Source organism: Lipophrys pholis, assembly GCF_963383615.2.
Source record: "Lipophrys pholis genome assembly, chromosome: 8".
Classification (NCBI taxonomy): Eukaryota; Metazoa; Chordata; class Actinopteri; order Blenniiformes; family Blenniidae; genus Lipophrys; species Lipophrys pholis.
The window spans coordinates 12,725,976-12,746,969 of NC_137630.1; the positions used below are offsets into that span (position 1 = coordinate 12,725,976).

General features: G+C 42.2%; 1 protein-coding gene across 1 annotated transcript in view; it reads left to right on the forward strand.

The window, feature by feature from the left end:
• bsna (bassoon presynaptic cytomatrix protein a) overlaps positions 1 to 20,994 on the forward strand; it is a 150,804-nt gene that overhangs the window by 58,797 nt on the left and 71,013 nt on the right. The window contains exon 3 of the mRNA XM_080470444.1: positions 8,704 to 10,344. Coding sequence (XP_080326570.1) covers positions 8,704 to 10,344 — 1,641 coding nt within the window. The remainder of the gene's footprint in view (positions 1 to 8,703; positions 10,345 to 20,994) is intronic.

The window sequence follows — 20,994 nt, forward strand, 5'->3', positions numbered from 1 at the left end:
TGTGTGTGTGTGGATAATAATTGTTCGTGTTGTGGGGACACATATCTGGGGACTTATCTTATTTGTGGGGACAAGCAAAAGAGGAGATTTTCAGGTGGAGACCTGCATCATCATTAGACTTTTGGTGAGATAAATGTTAGGTGAAGCTCTGGTTGATGTTACAAGTCTGCAGATTTTTTCTTTTTAATTCAGTCCCTGTAAAGTAATGAATAGACAATGTGTGTGTTTGCGTAGTTAGTGTTGTCCGCACTATAAGCAATAATGTGCATGTGCTGCAACCAATTCCCCTGACAGGTAAAATGAGCAGCTGGTGAGTCGACCACAGCAACAAGCCACAAACAGCCTCTAATGCCTGAGGTGGGCTTCATTTACTTTACATTACAGGGGACATTTCCGGCCACTCTGAGCCAATTACGGCTCATCGCGAGTTAATTCAAACTCACTTTCATGTAATGACAGCAACCTGTAAGCGACGCATGTGTATTTCTACATTAGTCTTTTCACTGTTTCTCCACAGAGAGTGAGAAAATATCTTAGCCAGTGTATATCTCAAACGCAGCTCCCACTTCTGCTTCCGCCCTGTGCAGCTTCATCTGGTCTTTTTTGGACTCTTACAGTTTTACTCATCAGAAGTCATGATAAAAATGATCAATGGACTTTTTCTTTGTTTTTTCCACGTGTAAAAGGTTTGCAGTGCTCGCATAAGGTGAAGCACATGTTTCCGTAACTCCATAGAGGTTGGACTGATACCGGAGGACTGTACCATGGAGAAGTATTCCACACCCCTGCCTCGCCTCAGCCAGCATGTTCTCTCTCAGTTTAAAAACATGCATGTGAGGTTAATTCATCACTGGAAACTTGATATAGAAACCGCTTGAGGCTTATGTCAAATTACAACCACTGAATGCCATATTTCAACAACTCATAAAATGTTATTTGACAGAGGAAAAAAGAAAATGTAATAAATATCCGGGAACTGTGTCAATCCCTGTGATAACCTCATGTTGTGTCACAGAAATCATGATTAAACCTCTGATGATTACAATTATATGGCTGCAAAATGAGTGACTGGTTCTGACCATTCCTTCAAGTTCATTTCAGCTTTTAATACACAGTCAGTGTGTTTCTGACTGAACTGACAAGGCCATGTAACAAATATGGGAATCTTCTCTGGGATTGTATGGTAATACTGCAGAAGTCCTGGGAGACACTTTGATGACTTATGTATGGGTGCGACACCCTAGTTCTCTACTTTCAGGGAGCACAGACACTATCAGAGTTTTGCTTTTGAGAAGTATATATGATAAATCCTCTCAGCAGCAACAGAATAGGACCAAAAGGGTTAAGGAAAGACAATAGGTACTTCTTTGTCTAAGCTCTCATTTACGAGGTACAACCAGAATGAACTGCACTGGACTTTATTTTGCATCACATTTCTAAAATAAACAGCTCCGACAATGTGACAGATGTCTTCGCAAAGGTGGTCTAATGAAAGGAGATATCACTGCAGGATTACTGCAAGGTGGCTGCACTTCCGCACATGCGAGGGTCCATTAAGTCTTTTGAGCCGTCCTTGAGTGAGGCACTTGTCATCCAAACGCTCCAGCGGCTGCCAGCAGCAGAGCACCGGAGCTGGTTGCACTGGACAGCTTCCAGGGAGTATGCTGCAGGATGACCGAGGAGTGCGGTGTGCACACTCACCAAAGCTTTATCCCTACCCCGAAAAAACAAGCATTTCCTGGATTAAACATGGCTGATAGTGTTAGAAGGATGAAGTATGAAGTGGTGAAATGATGAGGAGAACAAGTCACCTGTTCAGCGTCCAAGCCTTTGGAGATCTGCTGCATGAATATTTTATGCCGGCAGCTGGTTGCCATGTTTATGCATGTGTGCGTGTGTGTGTGTGTGTCTTTCAGTGTGACTGGGTTTGTAGCCATGTCACACTTTGCGTGCAGCAGCCACATGGACTGTGGTTCATCAGTGATGGCGTTTTAAAGTGGCAGGATAGTTTTTTTCTCTACTGATGACAGACCAAAGGTTAGTGTGTGTTTCTGTATTTGTGTTGAGTATTTGGAGAAGCCGTGTGTGTGTGTGTGTGTGTGTGTGTGTGTGTGTGTGTGTGTGTGTGTGTGTGTGTGTGTGTGTGTGTGTGTGTGTGTGTGTGTGTGTGTGTGTGTGTGTGTGTGTGTGTGTGTCACCAAACAACAGAGAAAGTGTGTCTTAGAACCTTTTATCAACAGTTTGGGATCACGGGGAGTGACTTGCTCAAATTCTGCTCACCTCCTATTTTTCTATAGTTTTATTACAGCTTGACTCCGATCGTCAGTTTTTTTTTTTGTGTCATTTTCTTCTCACAGAACACTAATCTACTGTGAAATGTACAATAAATGATGCTTACATTAAGCACCAGGTGCTGCATTCGGTTTGTGTCCCATTAGCTGGTTTTCCTAATCAGGAGATATTAACACCGATACTCAGAGAGATATGGAGATGTGAGATAATGAGAAAGACAGGCACTGAGGAAGACCTCATAGATTTCCTTTTCTACACTGTTTTAGCTATTTGATTGAATCCTGATCCTCCCTTCTCATCCCTCCCTCCCTCATCTGTGTCTCCAGGCCAGTTAATAACGAATTAGTGAACCGCACTCGTAAGAAACTTCCTTTTGCCTTGTGTACACAAAAGTAGAGCTACATCGATCATATTCCAGCTTTTTTTGACTGTTATTGCAGTTGACACACAATTTTACCCATTTTAATTGTTTTAGTCTCTGCTCTTGTTATCTGGGAAGTCACTTGATTTAAAACTGCAGTGAATAAAACAATAGGCAGCTTATATAATCTTTTAAATTTGTTCTCTTTGCTTAGTTGGTCTTCCTCTCCATGCTCAAGACAGAATAAGTGGTGTATTTTATGCTTCCACTTTCAGTATGCTGCTTGGTTAGCTTGGTTTCTGCAAAATATTATCAACAAAATGTGTAATTGCATATACAAATACTCTCTTGACTCTTGATGTTTGACATGGATCATTCAGCAATGTAATTCACTAAGAGTACTTTACAATTTTATCATTGAAGTGACAAAAGTGGCGTTTTTTTAATCAAGTTCTCTGGAACTCCAGAGAAAAACCCACATTTAAAATCCCCTACGTCTTTAGCCTCAGTCAAATGAATCTAAGAGGGTTTTGTGTGTGTGTGTGTGTGTGCGCGTGTGTGTGTGTGTGTGTGTGTGTGTGTGTGTGTGTGTGTGTGTGTGTGTGTGTGTGTGTGTGTGTGTGTGTGTGTGTGTGTGTGTGTGTAAGTTCATCTCGTTGAGTAGATAGACCTGACCTGCAGGTCAATGGCTCTTACCAGAAGAGCTTGGGTCTTCGTGTGTGTGTGTGTGTGTGTGTGTGTGTGTGTGTGTGTGTGTGTGTGTGTGTGTGTGTGTGTGTGTGTGTGTGTGTGTGTGTGTGTGTGTGTGTGTGTGTGTGTGTGAGAAAATCTCTCGCAGTAATAAAAAAGACAGAAATGGAGGAAGAAATGAACTGAAATGTGAGGGAGGAAATCAGAGTCCTGCAGGTTTGAGGAGAGCTGAGCTTCTTACAATAAGCTGGAGATGAAGAAGCTGTTGTCATCTTCTGCACTATGCAGGAATGTGCATGTATATTAAAAAGGAGCATTTTTATATGTGCATATGGGCACATATATAAATGTACATATTAATATGTGCATGTTTTTTATCCAGTATTTTATAGTATTGTTCATGTGTTGTGCCATATTGCAGTAGCTTTTATGCTTTAACTAAACCCTACTATCAATTATGAGATCATTGTTATGGATACAGTAGACATAAGACTGGAGAGCATTTGCATAAATAACTGTCCAATTATTATATGTAGTAAAAACAGATCCATTTATTGTTTGCGTGCGAACATGTTTGGAGATGTAGTTTAGTAATAAATTGTAAGGCATTGCAATGAAATAGGATATAATACAAAATACAAATAGTAAATGACACAACAATCTGTCATCTGGCGTATATAATCTGGGTCAAAAAGTAATATACCAGTCTCAGTTTATGTTGGACATGTAAGCGTTTAATCCATAAATATCTGAGTTTACATGTGCATTTATTTCTGCTGAATTATTTGCAATGTTTTCTCAACCTGACTAAGATCAAATTAAAGATCAAGTTCAGGAAAAGAGAGAGCTTATTATTTAGTAAAATAACTAAATGGATGGTTCCTATCATGCCATAGCATGTTGTTACTGCCTATAGAATGGGGAACTGTGCAGCTCCAAATGGATGAAGAAATAAATTTAATTAAAAGTGACCGTAGTTTTCAGAATTGATATAGTATCACTTTTGTATTTGTTTGCCTGAATAATATTAAATATTAAAAGCAATTCATGGAAAAAAAAACAAAAAAATGATAGAATAGAGAATTACGAGGGAATACTTTAAAGTCACACAGGTATTATTCATCTATCACATTTCCTGCTGCTGGGAAGTACAGCAGGTCTCATTTTCCTCCTTTTCAGAAAAGACATTTTCAACTAATTATTCCACGAACCTTAAGATTGACCTCCACATCACATAGAACAACTGACTGAGGCCTGTGCAGCGTACACAGGCAGGACTAAATGCCCTGTAACTGGAGGTGACTCCTGCACGCTCATCGTCGTCCACGTACCTTTCAAAGCTGTGTTGTGACAGCCTTATCAGTCTCTGTCAGAGCTGCGGCTTTCAACTAAGAGGTCAGCACTCTTCAAAGAGCCCGAAGGCTCTCGGAGGGTCACATGATGGCGACTGCTCATAAACAATGTCGGATGTTGTCTGTCTGCATTTTGTCTCAGCCTGCTGAGTTGGTGGCCAGTCTGCAAACAGATTGTCCCGAATCTTTACTACTTAATGCAAATGAGCGCGGAGCCGTCGCTGCCCTTTGCAGTAAAGATGTTTTTCTACATTTACTCAGTATGCCACTGTCCTCCCGGGTGGCTTATTGCATTACCTGTCAGTAGCTACATGCTGCTTTCTGATTGGCTTTCTCTTGAAGGGGAGAATTTTCTTCTCAGTGGGACCCGCTGGGTAAAGGTTAAGTAAGAAGTAACTGAATCCTGTCAATCTTAGTTTTTTCTCCATGCTGCTCTGAGCACTCAGATCATCTTTTTCAGTTTTGGGCCGACTGTGGCTCAGTGATAGAGGTGGTTGTTCAATAACTGATTGGTTGGCGGTTCAAATCTCGCTCTTTCCAAATCATTGTGTCCTTGAGCAAGGCACTTCAACCACATTGCCTCGTATGAATGGTGCATGAACGTTTGTGGTGGTCGGAGGGGCCGTAGGCGCGGATTGGCAGCCACACCTCTGTCAGCATGCCCCAGTGGCTACAACGTGGCTTACCACCACTGCTGGGAATGAATAATGGTTTTTGTATGTGCTTTGAGTCACATCGAACAAAGCGTGATATAAATCCAAGCCATTACTATTATTTTCTGTTGTAATTTTAAAACATTACTTTCCTGTAAATGTTGCATGATAGTTGTATTTCTTATCATTCACAAGCAATGACCACAACCATTATGCTGCAGTTTGAGGAAGACTTTGATACCTCGAACTGCGTGATATACTATTAGATTGTCTTGATTGGTACTCCTTACATCATGAGCTAAATACTCACAAAATCTGCTTTACACAGATACAGCACAGACACAGATATTGCTAAAGAAGAGATATTTAAAATAAGTATGCCATGGAGGTCATCAAGACCAGGACAGAAAAAAAACTGGATTAAACCCATATTCATGTGCACATTGCATGAAATGAGAGTAAATTATATTTAATTACGTTCAAGTTAACCACATCCAACGTACACTTGCTGTCTATCCTAATGTTTTGATTTTATTGGAAACTATGTATTTTGCATTAAATATTGACACATTTTTCACTGTGAATATTCATAACTACTCTGTGTCTCATTTAAACCGGACTAGTGTTGTATTTTCCTCTAAATTGTGACGTTCTTTTTCAACACTTTTTCAGGATTTGAAATGATGGATTATCAAAGTTATTTTCTATGTAATCTCTCCAACACAAAGTCACACAAACCCACAGTGTCATCAGTTTTGAACCATCCACCAGGCCCATGTGAATCTACATGTATGTATTGACTTAGAAGTTGGTAGAAACATTTGACAAAATTATATATCAAAATCTAAGTAAATGGTCTTTTACTTAAATTAAGCAAATTTCCCTTTAACGGTGCTTTTGTTCATTATGTGGCTGTAGCAGGTCAGTGGAGTTAAAACATTATGCTACATGTTCTTTTATTTATCGGTAAAACCTAAGATACCAACAATGAAGCATGTACACTTTTACGACCAAAGCACAAGAGTTTCTACTACTCTCTTTTCTGCTTGTGATATCGGATGAGCAGCTGTGAACACTTCTTTTAAAGCCTCGAGCTTTGAAGGATCAGAATTGTTAGCCGTTAGGGGTTAGGTGTATAGTCATCACAGTGAAGATGGATAAAGATACAAAAATCAAGAAATAGTCACGTTAATGAAAATAAAGCCTCGAGTTATATTGCGTGAATTATGTACACTAATTTTCATATGACTCATGGTTTCCCAATGGTCTCACACGGGCCAGTCAGAGACCGTTAAAGAACTGCATTTGGCCCGCAGGTCACGCAATGCCCCAGTTTGGATCATCCACGGCAATTCAATAGCCACATTTACAGCACAATGCTCATTTTTGTACTGTGCTATACTACCAGCTACTAATGAGATTGCTCTCCACCTGTTACAACGGTCCTCAGGTATGTAGAGGACTGGCTGGTTTTAGCCTCAGTGAAGAGTGAGAAGTGGTTATTCAGTGCTGCGGTGCTGTTGATTAAGCTTGACATGATGAGAGCTGAAGAGCTGCGCGGATTAAAAAACTGCTGACTCCTTTTGCTCCACTGTTTGCTCTGTTCTGCTCTGCTCCTCGCTGCTCTATCCCATCCCACCATCCGTCACTGCATCCCTCATTCCTTCATGTGTCTCCTGTGATGTAGCTTATAAAGCAGAGGGGTAGACAGGGACTCATTAAAATCACACAGCCTCCTCTTCATCTCCCTCTCGCCATCTTCATCAGATGTAATTATGGCTGCACAATGTAGGAGGAGTCTTCACAGCAAAATTAGACTTTCAAATCTCCATCCGCCTCAGCTATTCAAGGAGCGAGACCTACATTTTCAGCCTGAGCCGAGAGGGAACAGAAAAATGGGATTAGCATGAAAAATTAGGGGAAAGGAGCGGGGGGGTTGTAGAAGAGAAGAAAAATGGTGAATTGAGGTTTGTCAGGCAGTGACTGCAGCCGCTGAGTTGACAGAACATGGGATCAGTAATGCTGTCAAGCTCGAAAATGCCAGGCAGCAAAGCAGGCTGGGACAGCACAGTGGGAGGAACTGCTTAGTTTGGGTACGTGACTGATGCAGGCATTTTCCCCCTCTTCTCTCCGGATGTTTCCACATCTTCCTCACAAATTCAAGGAGCCACCTTGCCCTGTAGCACCGGATCAGAGAATGTGGGGTGAATTAAGTAGCGGGCGGGGTAATACAGTACATTTGCGCATTGCATTGTGGGAAGAGAAGGGAATGAGAGAAACGCTTCAAACGTGCTGAGATTTACTAGCTTTGCTCTGGCTGCAGAGGAGCTAAAATAGCACTATTCATGGCAGCTGGGTTGCAGTGCTACGATGCGAAGCTACCGTAGGACAGACAGGACGAGAGCAGGTTGACACAGCCGAGAGAGGAGCTCTGTTTTTGCAGTCGGGAGAAATTAGAGATCCAAGCAAGGTCCGGACACGAGGGAGTATCAGCTCTCATCTGTAGGAAGAGGAGAAGGAAGGAAGAGGACAGAGGAAGAAGAAGAAGAAGAAGAGGAGGAGGAGGAGAATGAGGAGGGGTGATGCTTTATTCTTATTTTTAGATGCAGAAAGATGTTGCGTATTCATTTGGTCTGTGTGTGTTTGCGTCTATATGTCTGTGTCTCACTAGCGTCAACACTTGATTTCTGTGCATACCTGTGTTTAGCCGTGTGGATTGATTTGTGTGTGTGTATGTGTGTGTGTGTGTGTGTGTGTATGTGTGAGACAGAGAGATGTAGTGTTGCAGTTTCAGCCAATTTGTGGTTGATTTAGCTCCCTCCTCGTCTATTTCGGGTTGATTACTGCCATTCTCACTGCACTTTTTGCTCTCCCTGCAAAGAAATAGGAACTACTTGTATGTGAGGCGTCCATATGCATTCTCTCTGCAGCCTTGAAGTTGTACGAATGTATTGAGGCCATGTAGCAGACACTGGGGCATCCTGTCTGAGTCAGCAATGATATTTCAAGTAATCAATCGCATTCAGGTGGATGAATCATTGAAATGGCTTCGGTGCTAAAAATATATAACCACAGCAAACTGACTGACCCACTCAGTGTGTACATTTTGCTGCCAAGCCTTGTTCAAATCGACATACATCATATTTGATTTCCATGGTGATCGCAAAAATAGCACATATGTCAGGCTAAATATTGATTGTATTTATTGAATTGACATTCAAATAACAGATTTGGCTTTAAATACTTCTTGAAAATGAAAACCCGGATTGAACTGATCTGAATGATTTTTCCAGGGGGGAAACTGTATTTTTACAAGGAAATGTAACCACATCTTTATATCTTTTTTCTGTCGCAGGTCCAGGAATGGCTGTGTCTGAATTGTCAGATGCAGAGGGCTCTTGGCATTGATATGACCACACCTCGCTCGAAGAGCCAGCAGCAGATTCACTCTCCGTCCCATCAAGCCAAACCCATTGTCCAGCCTCAGCAGCCCGCACCTCAGCCAACACAGCCGGCGGCAGCAGCACAGGCCAAACCTTTGGCACGAAGTCAGCCCACCCAGCAGCAGCAGCAGCAGCAGCATCATCAACAGCAGCAGCCGCAGCAACAGCAGCAGCCGCATCATCAACAGCAGCAGCAGCAACATCCCTACGGCCAGACTCAACCTTATTCCCAGGCCCAGCCATACTCCCAGGCCCAGCAATATCCCCCGCCTCCGACCCAGTCATACCATCCACAACAGCCAGTTTCCCAGGCCCAGCCTCAAGCCTCTCCAGGCTTACAGAGACATCAGGGCCCTGGCGGCCTGCAGTCTCAGACTGGTCCCTCTCAGCAGGGCATGAGGTCTGATCCATACTCCCAGAGAGGTCCTGGAGCTACAGGAGCTGCTGGAGGTCCCGTAGGAGGCCCAAACCAGCCAGGGGGCCCACGTATTCCTCACCCGGGTGCTGTTCCCCTCCCTGGTTTGACCAAGGCACCCTCTCAGCCGGATTTGGGCCGTGGTTCTCCAATGCATCAGCCTATGGCCCGGCACCATGACCAGACCAGAAGTGCTGGATCCTCCCCAGCTCACAGACCTCAAAGTCAGCCCGCTCCTTCTGCCCAGGATGGTCTGACCAAGCTGTTTGGCTTCGGGGCATCGCTGCTCAATCAGGCTAGTACCCTGATCAATGTTGACCCCTTACCAACAGCCTCCACCCAGCCCAGCCCAGCAAGAGGAAAGGTGGTGTTCAGCAATGCAACTCCAGACAATAAGCAGCAACAAGGAGCACCCAGCACCAAACCTTTTGGGATGGGTGGTCCTCATGCTCCGGGCCAAATGGGTGGTCCTCATGCTCCGGGCCAAATGGGTGGTCCTCATGCTCCAGGCCAAATGGGTGGTCCTCATGCTCCGGGCCAAATGGGTGGTCCTCATGCTCCAGGCCAAATGAGTGGTCCTCATGCTCCGGGCCAAATGGGTGGTCCTCATGCTCCAGGCCAAATGAGTGGTCCTCATGCTCTGGGCCAAATGGGTGGTCCTCATGCTCCAGGCCAAATGGGTGGCCCACATGTGCAGAGCCAAATGGAAGGCCCACATAGAACGAGTCAAATGGGAGGTTCTTATCCACCGAGTCAAATGGGAGGTCCTCATGGGCCAGCTCAAATGGGAGGTCCCATGGGTGGACCTCATGGGCTAAGCCAGAAGCAACAGCAGCAGACCATGCCCCACCAACAACAAATGTCACAACAGCAGTCGCCTGCTCATCATCAAAAAGGACTGCAAGGGCAACAACATCAGCAAATCCCTACTCATTTGCAGAAAGGGCCCCAGAAACAAGAACCCGTGTCAGCACCGGTGGTTGCGCCGGAGCCCGTGAAACCCAAAGTGAACTGTCCTCTTTGTAAAACAGACCTGAACATCGGCAGCGCCGACCCGCCCAACTACAACTCCTGTACGCAGTGTCACAGCCAAGTGTGTAACCTGTGTGGCTTCAACCCCACGCCACATCTGGTGGAGGTAAGATAAAGAGTGTGTGTGATGTCTGAAGGTAGATGCATACTGAAATGTATCTGCAGTAGTTACAAAATATTGTTACACAGTCATAATAACTGTTCTCACACACACATCTCACTTGCACTATTGTTCTAAAGGCTTCCCATCAACATAATGCATTTTTAACCTCATTACTCGAACCAGTCTTTAACTGTGATGAACCAACAAAAATATCAGTGTCCAACACGAACCTTGAAACTGTAATAACTGTAAACTGAACTCTCAAACCACATTGTCACTCTCATATCCATGAAAAAAGATGTGAGGCCCTACATGGGTGCTTTTGGGCCCTCGGAGGGTGAAATACGCACGCACGCACACGCACGCACGCACGCACGCACGCACGCACGCACGCACGCATGCACGCACACACACACACACACACACACATACACACACACAGCCATCTCTTGCCAGACAATCGATGCCATTCAGCAGAAATAGAAAATGATATTCATTCCTGTGTCAATGCAGTTCAACATGAACTACTCATCTTTCTTTTCCCTCTGAGGGGTTTGTTGTTTTATTTCCAGACCTATAATTTATTTTCAGTTTTTTTTTCTCCGTTTTGCTTTATTACAAACCTTTTCTTGTCTTTTGAACAAACATTTTGGAGTTTTGTGTTACAATGAGATCCAGTCAGCTATAGCTCATTCAAACTGAGAAGAGTTTCAGTCCATAAACTGGGTAGGAACATCTATGAGGCCATCTATAAGCAAAAAAAATGAACCATTCAGCATCAAACACAATACCTTTTTTATTCTGGCCTTCTCAAAGCTTTCTTTTCTGAAGAAAGAAAGAATGAAGAATTAACTTCTGTATCGTTCACTCAGACCTGATATATTTCTCTTCAGAAAGACAGACACTAACACAAACACTGTCATACTTCAACAAGCAAGTGGGAGTCTGGGCATTATGAACTTCTTTCTACTGACAAAAGAAGAAAGGAGCTATAAAGACAAAGGTGACTTCAAGAGAACTACAGAGAGCTCAAAATGGAGATAGATGAAGGCTGAGAAAAGGGAGGGCATTAAAGAAAAATACAGAGGTATAAGGAATGAAGAGATACCAAGGTCCAAATTAAAAGATTGAGAAAGGGTAAAGACGCAATGAGAACCAAAATCACAAGACACAGACATCCTCTTCAGTCATGTGTTCCTTCTTTTCTCTTAAGTGCTTTTGCTCATGGTACAATGGAGCAAGTGTAAAGGCCGACTGCTCTCTCACCTCCTCTTTATTGATCCAGATGCAGGCTCAGGGCTGAAAAGTTGACAGAAAGCAGTAGATAAAAGAGAAGAATGTGGGGAGGAAGAAGACATGAAGGATGCTACAAATGCCAGTGAGGGATTATATAAGGACTGGAAGGAAAAAGGAAGATGTAGAAATGGAGGTATATAGAGGGAACGAAGGATGCACAGATGCATGTCTGTCAGTCGGTCAGTCGAGCACATTGTGGATAACTTACGTTATATTTCCTTTGAGGCAGCGACAATGCCTTCAGGGTCTGCGGGGAGTACATTTGCTCATTGCACTGTACTGTAATGTGCTGTGGCCGCCTCGAGACGGACCTAGAGATAATACACAGAGTTATATATAACTACCTCTACTACAGTGAAAAACACAGAGACACAGAGAAGAAAAGGAAGTGGTCAAAATGTTATTTAGACCGTGAAAAATCACCATTAACCGTCATATTCATGCAGACCTGTAAAGACTTCACATGTATAAAGCATGGCTGTGAGTTTATGTGTGATGTGGGTTGAAGCCTGCAGCTCTCAAGAAGTGAATGAATCAAAAACAGCGTAGTTAGAGGGACTTAATGAGGCAGAGTCATCTCATGAATTTCCTAATCACGACATACATTTGTTTCTCAGAACAAAGGTGGCCATGACACAGCAAATTTCTTTACTTTTACTCCCATTTGAGCACTATAGGCAAAAACAGATTATGGCAGAAACACATGGAGTTGATGATGCAGATTGACTCAATAGAAGCTTTTTTTTTTTTTAAATAAAAAGTATTTCAGGAACTCTTGGTCACATGAAGATGGCTGGAGAGAGGTTTGGAGCCATACAGAGTAGAAAGAATATGAAGGTGGGATGATACAGAGTCAAGCAGAGGTGGGAACAGATGGGAAGAGAGCTGTGGAAAGACGCGGAGAAAGAAAACAGACATGTAGATCTGACTCATGTGCAGCATCTAGTCAAAAAGGAAGACGCACGCACGCAACGAAAAAAGTAGTTAAGCAGAACAGTAGGGAAAGAAAAGTGAAAACATCATGTTGAAACATCATGAAGCAAAGAGCGGAAGTGGAAACTGCCACCTGAGGAATGATCCCCCCAAAATGTTTAAACCGTAATAACTCCTCTTATACTATTTTTGCACCTTTTCAAATATCAAACCTTCATTAACTTAAATGGCTTAATGCCTTGCCGAGAGAAATGTTGATTTTGTTTTGACAAGGGAAAAACAAAAGCAATTTTAGGTGTAAACTCATGCACATACTGAGCTCATAATGCGGCAGTGGTGCACCAGGGCTGCATCAAGGAATTAAGTATGCTTTTGCTTTAGTTTAAAAGAAATTAAAGACATTGAAAAGCAGATAAATGCATTTTTTATGTTTGCTTTACTTTCAGATACTCAATTTAAGAATTTTTTTTTACTTTTTTACTAAATTCCTGTCTTATGGGGTCTGATTTCTCGTTTTAGATACACCATCATCAATTTTGGATTGCAACATCATAAACAAACAGGTTCTGAACATGTTTTACCTTGACATGGATAAAATAGGCCGTGGCAGAGTGGGATCAGATCAGCCAGAAAAAATGAATCAGCTCTGGTTTGTATTGTGGTGAAGTATCAGCTCCAGTTTGATAGAAAAATCTAAAAGCTTGAAGACTTCAAGGCTTCTCCCTGCTAGCACCAAAGGATGAATTTGCAATCATAGCAAAATGCTTTTACATAAATATAGTAATACAGAGATTATTGCCGTAGTGGCCATTGCACTGGCTTTTAAGAATGGCAGCAGCCAGGCTGGGGTTGTACAATGTATTGCAACGTTATCGTTATTGTGATGTTTACAGAAACTAACTGAACTGCAATCAGTTGTATTGTTTAGTAATGCTCCGCAAATTTGAATCCCATAAGTTTAATAGTGAATGAAAAGTTCAGCAGTTCCCAAGTAATCTACAAATGGTGTGTGACATACTAATAAAAAAAAAATACATTTAATTGACAAGACCTAAAAAGCAATAAAAAAAAAAAAAACACTCAAAACAACCAAGTCGACAAATAATCCAACCAGTGTAAATTAGGCGCAGAAACTATGTTAATATCAAATGACAACATTGTCACATGTCTGATGTTTAGCTCTATATCATGCAGCTCGAGCCAGGCTTTTGGTCAAAGTGTAATGTGAGCGTCCCAGCAGGGATCGACCCTCATTATTGCTCCATAGCCAGGTAAACACTTGAAATATAAGCGAGACCTGCCTGCGGTATTTCCTCCTGTGACATGGGAAACTCCATGTTTGTTGAACTAATGAGCACCTTGTATGTGATCACAATGTGAATCAAAAATTTCATTAACACAAAAGTATTATTGCAAAATTGCATGGATCAAAGGTCATCATCTTGGTAAATGGAGCCAAATTGACATTGTTCGGGTCTCGGTGGAGAAAAATGTTCTCTTTAATGAGTTTTCTTTTTTTTTTTAATAGGTCACTATGCACTGAGACATAACACAAGCCAGTGTCTTCACTGAAAAATGAATGTGTCTTACAAAGCAGAGCAGATGAAACAGGAACAGGAATGCTGTGTGAGAGAGAAACATGGAGGTGGTTCTTGCTCAATTTATCAATAATTTAACAAAGGGCTTTTTTTATATATATAAATATATATATAGAGAGAGAGAGCGAGCAATGAAATATGTAAGAAGTCACTCAGTTTATTCTGCTCCCCCTCTCTTCTATCTTCTCAAGTTTGGCCTTTCATCACAAAGTTTTTGTTTTCCATCAACATTCACAATTTTCTCATTTTATCCCTTCCTTAATTCCTTTTTTTACTTTGATTAAATGTTTATTTCAGCTTAAAAGTCTGGATAACTCAACAGACAGCCTCCTCATGAGGACACACTTACTCATACACTGTAAACAGGTGTTAGTGAACGAGTGAATGAGGCCAATTCTCTGTCCACTCTGTCATCAAGGCTTTCTCAGCTGTCGGAACAATTAATAGGATAACAGCGCCCGGTCCACCTGGACGTGCGTGCGAATATGTGTTTGTTGGTGGCGACGCACATCTGAATAGCACTGATTAGGGATTGTGACATATAATCTGCTGAGTTCTGTTTATGCACATGTGGAGGGAAAATCCCAACAGTAAGCCTGCTCAGGTGTGTTTGTGTGCCGTATTAAATCTGTGTGTGACTTTGTGGGCCCACACACTGCGTCTCTGCATGAGTCAGTTTAACCTTGCGGAGACCAAAGTACATTTTGCACTCAGATCCCTGCTGAGCCACGAAAAGGCCAACATTGACACAATAATCAGCTTTTGTTGAGTCTGGTCACCTGTTTGCTGCTCTGCATCATTTTTCTTTTCTCTGCAGCGGCTAATGTAGAGAGCTACTTCATGTATTTATGACTGGTTGCTTTCTCGAGTTCAAATCCCTCAATATTCAGTACTGTATAGGTAACATGACTCAGCGGGACCCAACTTCACTTAGCCGTACTTGTATCTTTTTGTGGGAATAGTGATTGTCATGATAACAGCATCAATGAAAATAATAATGCATATCATTTGAGAAGAAAGGGGAAAATTGGATGTGACTGTGAGAAAATCCAAATATAGGCATAAGTCATAAGCCGGCCGCAAAGAGATTTTTATGCCTTATTTTCAACAAAGCTTTCACTTCTCCATGCCGCTCTGTAGAAGGTACTCTCCATTTGCATAACATGTAATCAAATCATGGCTTTTCACTGTGAAAAGACATGGTGGTTTGTTGTTGCTGCTCGCATAGTGGAGATCACAGTCAAAGTGATTGTTTCTATATAAAGCACTCTGATTGCTGCTATAGTAACCATAATGTCATCTCACTCAGACTCACAGTCAGACGCTTCGCTCTGCCTCATTCAAATGCCACGACGGGCAAAAGGTTAACGCGGCTAATTTCACGGCACTCTCTGTGTGTACGTCTTCAATTATGTGTGCATGTACGATGAGTTCCCACAGAGCTGATTGGTCATTATAGAAGCCGTCGTCTGCACCCTCAGGTCACGGAGGCCTCAGGAGTCGAGTAAGAGATTGTTGATGTTTATGTAACATCTTTTAAAGATGCTCATATTTACCTCTTTTTCCCCTCATCCTAGTTACTTTTTAGTATCATTTAACTGCTCTCTATTATCACACTCATAGTTCGCTCTGCTCTCTGGTCCACCGAGTAAAATAAATAGGAGAATAACAATCTGCAAATTGATGGGAGACACCCAGAGAGGCACAAGGTAATGGAGCGAAGAAACAGCGACACAACATTTTGATCCAAGCACAGAATTTTTATAATGTTCTGTAAAGTGTTTGACGAATAAAGGCCACAAACTTAACGTCCACAGCTGCCAGATGATGACCAAGCCTGATTTGGATTTACTCGGTCAGAGAACAAACACATCTGCACGTATCAACTCTAAACTGATTTAATTCATCCTCATCGTCAGCTCATGTTGTCCGAGGCACAGTGATCCACCCTGAAGTGGCTCCGCAGTCACCTCGTCAACCTGCCTGTGGGAGTGTGTTTGCACACTTCCCATGTGTGTGCATGTGTGTGCATGTTTGTGCATGTGTGTGCATGTGTGTGCATGTGTGTGTGTAATTATAGGTGACTAACATGGTAAAGAGTGCATACTAATGTGCAAGTGTGATCATAATGTATGTAATCCACTTGGCATCTGTGTGTCTGTTTGTATGTGTGTGTGGGCGTGTGTGCGTGCGTGCTTGCGTGTGTGTGTGCGTGCTTGCGTGTGAGTGTGTGTGTGAGTGAGAGTGGGTGTATGTGCACAGTGTGTGTTTGTGTGTGTCACAACAATTTCTATGGTCCATTCAGCTGCATTGCTGGTCAACATCTGAAAATAGTGCAAACAGAAAGGAGCAGATGTCACATTGTGCAAGACCTGTGTGCACCACCCAACATGCACACATGCGCACACACGCGCACACACATGCGTGCACATGCACAGTCATTTTTGATTCCTCTTCTGCGGGTGCAGCGGGACCCAATCAGAGCTCCAGGATCTTCTTCTGGGTGCCACCAGTGATCATGGCCAGCTCTGGATCAGCCAGCTTTTAATAAATTGATACGTGTAAAAAAACAGAACAAAACAAAACAGCAATTTAATGTAATTCGGAGCAGGCCAAAGAAACTGCTGATCACTTACATTTTGAAGGTTCCTGAAGAGACTGAAACCTTTCTCATCTCGGGGGGCTCCGAAGAAAAAACGTGAACCACTGCACTAGTGAATGTAAAAGATCTAACTTTATACTTGGAATTGTCAAAACAGTCTGTCAGAACGAGGTCTTTCTGTGGTTGATGACTTTCTATGGAACTGTGTCCTTCATTGTGGGTCTGGTAGCCTTGGATATTCATACATCGCTCAGAAATATCATTGATCAGGGTACTGAGCAAACAAGCTGGGAGAGTATACTGCTATTTAGAATGGGATGTGAGGACTGACACCTTTCAGTAAGATGACCTTTAACTTGGTTTTTAAACAGTTTATTTAGTCAAATTTTACTTGCGGTTTTAAGAAGAAATAAAATAATAATGTTTGCTATGTTTGCGTGGGAAACTCCTTTTGAATTCATGATTATTTTACGTTAAGTTTTTGTTAAAGTACAAATCTGGATATAACAATTTCTCTCACTCCCAAACTACTGCCATGCACGAAGAAGACTGGCAGACATGCACCGCAGTACCAGACACAAGCAAGGAGAAGTTAAGTGAAGGGATTAAGGATGAATTGAGTCATGTTTCCGTATTTAGAAAGAAGTCAGAACCAAAATAGAGGGTAAGAGCAGCAGCAGCAGGAACGACAGAGCTCCTAATGGACCAATGGTTCGCTGCTTCACTTCATGACATCTCGGTACAATAAATAATACAACGGCTCACCGTCCTCCGCTCTCCTTCTTCCCTCTTCCTCCTCTCCTCATCTCCATTCAGCCACCTCCTCTCCATCTGTTCCTTTCATCTCGTCCTCTCTGCCTCCCTTTTTTTCATCCTCTTTCTGCCCCACCGACTTTCCCAGGTGGGATTCAAACCTCCAACTTCTTGATCACTGTCCTGCTTTGAGTCTAAATATAGCTCCATGGGATTATATACCCTTTTTCTCATTTTATTTCAGTGTTTCTGCCTTTGAAGTCATCCTCCTCCTTGGTGCTGCTTTGTTCTCACATTAAGGTGTAAAACTAGACCGTGGTCTCTTTTAACCTGTTTTTCACTTATTGAGAAACAATCGCCAGTTTAAACACGTAACATAATGGGCATCTACAAACCTGCAAAAGAAGTAACTCACTGATAGCATGTGTTGACTACTCACTTTGTTGTGGAGAAATGTGAACAGTTTGAGGGATATCTGATACAAGTTTAGGGATATAATCTTTCGATGACAGATTATTCCTAGAAACCTTTTAATGACAAAATTGTATTAATTGGGTCAGTGATAAGTAAGGTTTGGCCAACAAACTGAGATTATATTAGAAGTTTGTTGGAAAACATGCAGCAGTTCTGTTCATATAGTCAGACAGTCAGAGAGGACATTTGAAAGATTTGCAACGCCATTCATTTTTTTTCCTTCCAGATAACTTTATCTTAAGGTAATTGCATGATGTGCTCCACAAGAGAGAGAGGGATTAACCTGATTTGCAATGATGGCAAAATTAGGAGCACCTTCAATAATTAAACACATCTTGTAATTTCTGGTTCACTCAATGTGTACCTGTCTGTCCTGAATCTGTCAATTCCTTTAAAAATCTCCAACAGACTGTTTATCCTAAAGTCAACTCTCCTCTCAAACTGAATGTGTAGACTCTTTACTGCCCTCTAAACCTCTCCCTGACCGATGAAGAACTTTTAATCTACATGCTGATTGTTTTGTTTCTCCCCTCTTCAGTGTCTGCACGGGGCATCGCGTGCTAACTCCACTTGTTTCTTTAAATACCTGCCCATGACGCTGTGGGCTCGGGTTGTCTGGGTTGGTTCAGCGTGCTGGGAGGGGCGAGTGCCATTTTGAGATCTGAGATGAGGCTGAATACAAAAGCAGCCCGGCTTGTTTCTAACACAACTTGTTCTTCCAGCACTGCATGTGTGAAAAAAACACTTCACAGAACAAATGATTCTTCATTTCCCATTGTGAGCGCACTCTCAGCCTGATGTTAGTTGTGATCTTGTTTTCCAGTTTTACACCCTCATGAATCTTCTCTCTTTCATCACTTCACCCCTGTGACTGTCATCGCTTCACTTTCTTCTCTCTTTTTCTTCGGATGTGTTTTGGTTTACGGTCTCAGGACAGAAGTACAAGATAAACGAAAGGCCGATCGAGTTGGCGAATATCGAAAATAAAGAGATAAATTGACAATATTGAGCCCACGGGCCGTATAATGCTCAGGTCTGTTTACAAGGACTGCATAAACAGAAGTCATTACTCGAAACGAAACCAACAGAGTCATAAAGAAATGGAACACAAATTCTAAATATTACTACACAAGAATCAGATTGTCTTCTATGAGCCCTCGTGAGAACAGTCGGAGGATAAATGTCAACAGTTTTGCAGGTGGCATTTTCTCTTTCTGTTTCAAAAAGTCCTCCAATCATGCCTCATCAGCTCACTTTGCTTCATCTACGAACTGCTGCCACTGGACCTGCTGGTCAGAGATGCCTCCTTTTCCATCATCTTTCCTTTCTCTCCATACTCGCACATCCTCCATCTTCCTCCCATTCCCTATATTTGGCTCTTGTTGTGTAGATGACTTACAGCTCCTCCTCTGTCACTTCTCTCCTTTCACTCAGTCACATGTTTCTCTGCTGATCTCTCTCACTGGTGCCGTTCTCGCTCACTGTTATAATATAAAGCTCCCTGCTGAAAACACATACATTGCTATGCACACGCACTCAAGTTAGTTAATATACCAGCTAAAACTACAAGTAGCAGGTCTCACTGTCACCAAGCATTTAGGTCAATTATCTGATGAAGGCTCATGTCAGTCTTGTTGTGTTACTTCTTCTTAAAAATCGTAAACAAAGTAGAATTTAGGATAATTTTTTTGTGTTTGATCAAAAAAAAAAGCTTTAAGTTTTGTTTTGAACGTCATGTGATAGAAGCAAAGTAAAAGCAAAAGAAAAGCTCTGTATTTCTAGCCACAGTTTGAAGGTCTGAGGTGTCACATCAGATGCTGGACTTGATTTGCTGACTTCCTACCTCGCGATAACGTTGTTACGACAGGAGGGCAGAGCGGTTGTTTCAGTTTGTATGTAGCTCTTGTTTGCAGGAAATCATATTTTTACAGGAGGTGTCCTGCTGGATGTTTTCAGATATGCAGCTGAGGAGGTTTAGGTAGTATACAACAATGCTAGAAAGGCTAATTAACTTACCAATAGTATGATGATGCTCCTGCAGGGGTCACCAGTTGTGCAATCTGAAATTTCTGACTCTGTCAGAGGATATCTGGTCATCCACAAACTGGTCTCACTGTATGACATAAACCCACAAATTTTCACCATGATCAAAGATATCGTCACATTTTCCCATCCAATATGGCCCAAAATGTCTTTTATTATTTTATTAGTAGCGACTGATGTTTGAAGACATGTACAGTAAATGCTTCAACAATCAAAAATAGGCTTCACTGAAGTACTTCACAACATAGGAGAAAATATATATTTTTTAAAACTCTATTAGCCTAACCCTAACCCTTATCTATGAAGCCAATGTTAACCAGAATGTTAACAGTGTTGGTCATTAGCACACTTTTACTTGGTCTTAGAAATGCTCAAACGTTGTGTTGATTGGCTACTTTGCCTTTAATATCCCTCAGCATATCAAATCTTCCCACGGACGTTTAGAGAGTTTTAAAATGGGATTTTTCATGTAGAATTTTCACAATAAATGTGATATGCATGCCTCTCTAGTCTAATATTTTTTTCCCCAGCTCAATACAAGCACAAAGTGCATTGTGTCTGTCGAGTAACTGCAAGCTATGATATGTGATATGAGCCTCTGTGTCACTGTACTTTAGTCTGCTCTTACTCTCTCTGCAGTCAGTGGCTAAAGTTAGTCTGTAGTACAGGTAAAATAACCCGGTAGCTGCCAAGTTGCACCAGCCTCAAAGAGGCTCATCACACATAGAAATCTACAACTACAGTGCCCTCAACAAGGCTGAAGACATTGTATGAGCTCCTGAGGGCAGTAGTGCACTTACATAAAGACTTATGTGAGATGTAATGTGCAGGAAAAGTGACACGAATGATCAATATGTTCATCTGCAGCACAGAAGAAGCAGATCCCAGGAGCAGAAAGGTGTGTTGTTTGTGTGTTCGCCTGGATGCAGCACGAAAGTTTGTATTTCTCCTGCC